The sequence below is a fragment of the Helobdella robusta genome, assembly GCF_000326865.2.
Source record: "Helobdella robusta unplaced genomic scaffold HELROscaffold_92, whole genome shotgun sequence".
Taxonomy (NCBI): Eukaryota; Metazoa; Annelida; class Clitellata; order Rhynchobdellida; family Glossiphoniidae; genus Helobdella; species Helobdella robusta.
This window is the reverse complement of record NW_008705527.1, coordinates 149,339-151,838: the sequence shown is the minus strand read 5'-3', so window position 1 is coordinate 151,838 and position 2,500 is coordinate 149,339. Positions and strand designations below refer to the sequence as shown.

General features: G+C 38.8%; 1 protein-coding gene across 1 annotated transcript in view; it reads right to left on the bottom strand.

The window, feature by feature from the left end:
* HELRODRAFT_194664 (hypothetical protein) overlaps window positions 1-2,500 on the bottom strand; it is a gene marked incomplete at both ends in the record, with an annotated part of 11,626 nt that overhangs the window by 1,943 nt on the left and 7,183 nt on the right. Inside the window, 4 exons of the mRNA XM_009033489.1 lie at window positions 1-184; window positions 479-936; window positions 1,024-1,195; window positions 1,470-1,624. The exon at window positions 1-184 is cut by the window's left edge and continues 7 nt beyond it. Of these exons, the coding sequence (XP_009031737.1) occupies window positions 1-184; window positions 479-936; window positions 1,024-1,195; window positions 1,470-1,624 (969 nt within the window). The remainder of the gene's footprint in view (window positions 185-478; window positions 937-1,023; window positions 1,196-1,469; window positions 1,625-2,500) is intronic.

The window sequence follows — 2,500 nt, the reverse complement described above, 5'->3', positions numbered from 1 at the left end:
GAGCGTGATTAGGAGAGGAAAGGCTCGAGAGAGGGAGAGGCGTGACCAGAGCTGACACGGATGACCAGATGAGGTTGTAGATATCCTCATTTGTGGTGAACTGGTGGCATGGTAGGACTAGCGGTAGGCCGAAGAGGGCGGTGTATTGGTGTTGGAAGGTGAAGACGAAATTATCCGTCGTGATCTGAACGTTTTGGATTCATGATGGATGGATGGATGGATGGATGGATGGATGGATGGATGGATGGATGGATGGATGGATGGATGGATGGATGGATGGATGGACTGATTGATGGATGGCAGAATGGATGAGTGAATGGGTGAATGAATAAATGAATGAATGAATGAATGAATGAATGAATGAATGAATGAATGAATGAATGAATGAGTGAATGAATGAGTGAATGAATGAATGAATGAATTAATTAATTAATTAAAAAACTGAAAAAGTGTAAAACTTGCAGAAAGCAAAACTGACCATTTTTCTATGGAATGCCATTATAAAACTCGGGTTTGAATGATAGCTAAAATCGACGAGCAAAGAATCATTACCATAACCATCGTCCGTATAATTGGTATCATTATCAGCACTACTACCACCGCCGTTCCTAGTATCATTATCATCATTAACACCGCTCCCACCATCATTATCATCATCATTATCATCATCATTATTTCCATTACGTTGTAACGAATCTACATTGTTACAATTGGTGTTACAATCATCATCATCATCATTATTACTATTATTATTATTGTTATTATTATTAATATTGCAATTATAACTCCTATGAGTAATATTAGTAGTAGTAGTATCCGAAATGCTGTTATAAGTGGCGCAAGTGGCTGAAGAAGCCGTCGCTGCTGATAATGATGATAATGACGACGACGACGACGAAGTCGTTGTGTGATTGTTTCGTTGAGTTCTAACGAGACCTGAGTTGTTGTTGAGGTAATGATGATGATGTTGTTGTTGATGTTGTTGTTGTTGATGTTGTTGTTGATGCTGATGATGATGCTGACTCTTTTGTTGCTGCTGTTGCTGCTGCTGCGGCTGATGACGTTTCCTCAAGAAATTAGTGGCCTCGATGAATCTTTCGACGGCTACATTGGTTGGAAAGGTGGCGGGCATTTCGTACGCTACCAACTGACCGCTAACGCTGTGACGCACTTTGTCATGGTCGCGAGGAAATGACTGTGGTGGTTGTGTGGTGTGGTGTGGTAGTGGTGCGGTGTGGTAGTGCGGTGTGGTAGTGGAAAATAAGAAAACATTTTCGCTAGAAATGGTGAAAAATTTTGAGAAAAAATTATGAAAATTTTCCGTAGCAGTGTTGAAGGAGTTCTGTCATACAATACAACTGAAAATACAAAACTAGAACCGAATAATTTACAACTCTTTAAAAATAAAAAAATATTACTCAGGGAAACGGTATACCGAAACGAACAAAAAATACCCAAACGAAACGAACTCTAATCATGGATTTGATGCAATCAGCAATAACGATTCTGTTAACGTTAATGTTGGATAGGGTTGAGAGCTGCTGCTTCAGCGTTTTGTGGATGTCGTCGGCGTTCAGTCGCAGGCCGTACTTGGTGTGGCTGATTGATTGGTCTTGTCTGATCACTGATTGGTTGAGTGATTAGTTGAGTGATTGGTTGAGTGAGTGAGTGAGTGAGTGAGTGAGTGAGTGAGTGAGTGAGTGAGTGAGTGAGTGAGTGAGTGAGTGAGTGAGTGAGTGAGTGAGTGAGTGAGTGAATGGATGAATAGATGAATATATTGATTGAAAAATGAATGAATGAATAAATGAATAGATGAATGAATTAATATAATGATTAATCCAATTTAAATAATACACAAACCAATCAAATAACAAACCAACCAATCAACTAATAAACCAACAAACCAACCAATCAATCAATATACCGACCAATCAACAACAAACCAACCAGCCAATCACATCAAACTAACCTAAAACGTCAACATAGATAAAAGATTCAGCGGGTAGAGGCAAAGACAGAAAAGTGAAAGGGTCGAATTTGACACTGAGGTGAGAACAATGTGCGCATTTCACCTGTGATTTCAACTGTCCATGGAATAAGTCAACTATGATGGATTTGTTCCTCAACGAATGGTTCTCCCAAGCCTTTTACGATGGATGGATGAATGAATGGATGAATGAATGAGTGAATGAATGGATGAATGAATGAATGAACGAATGGATGGATGGATAAATGAATGAATGAGTGAATGGATGGATGGATGGAGGGATGAATGAATGAATGAATGAATGAATGAATGAATGAATGAATGAATGAATGAATGAATGAATGAATGAATGAGTGAATTAATGAACAAACAAAAGAATAAATTAAAATTCAGGACAGAACCTCACGAGCGACGACACCATCAGGTCTACCATCACTATCTTTCAGCTCTACGTACGTTTTGTCCTGTACTCTTTCAATACGGATATAATAATAATGTGTGTGTGTGTGTGTG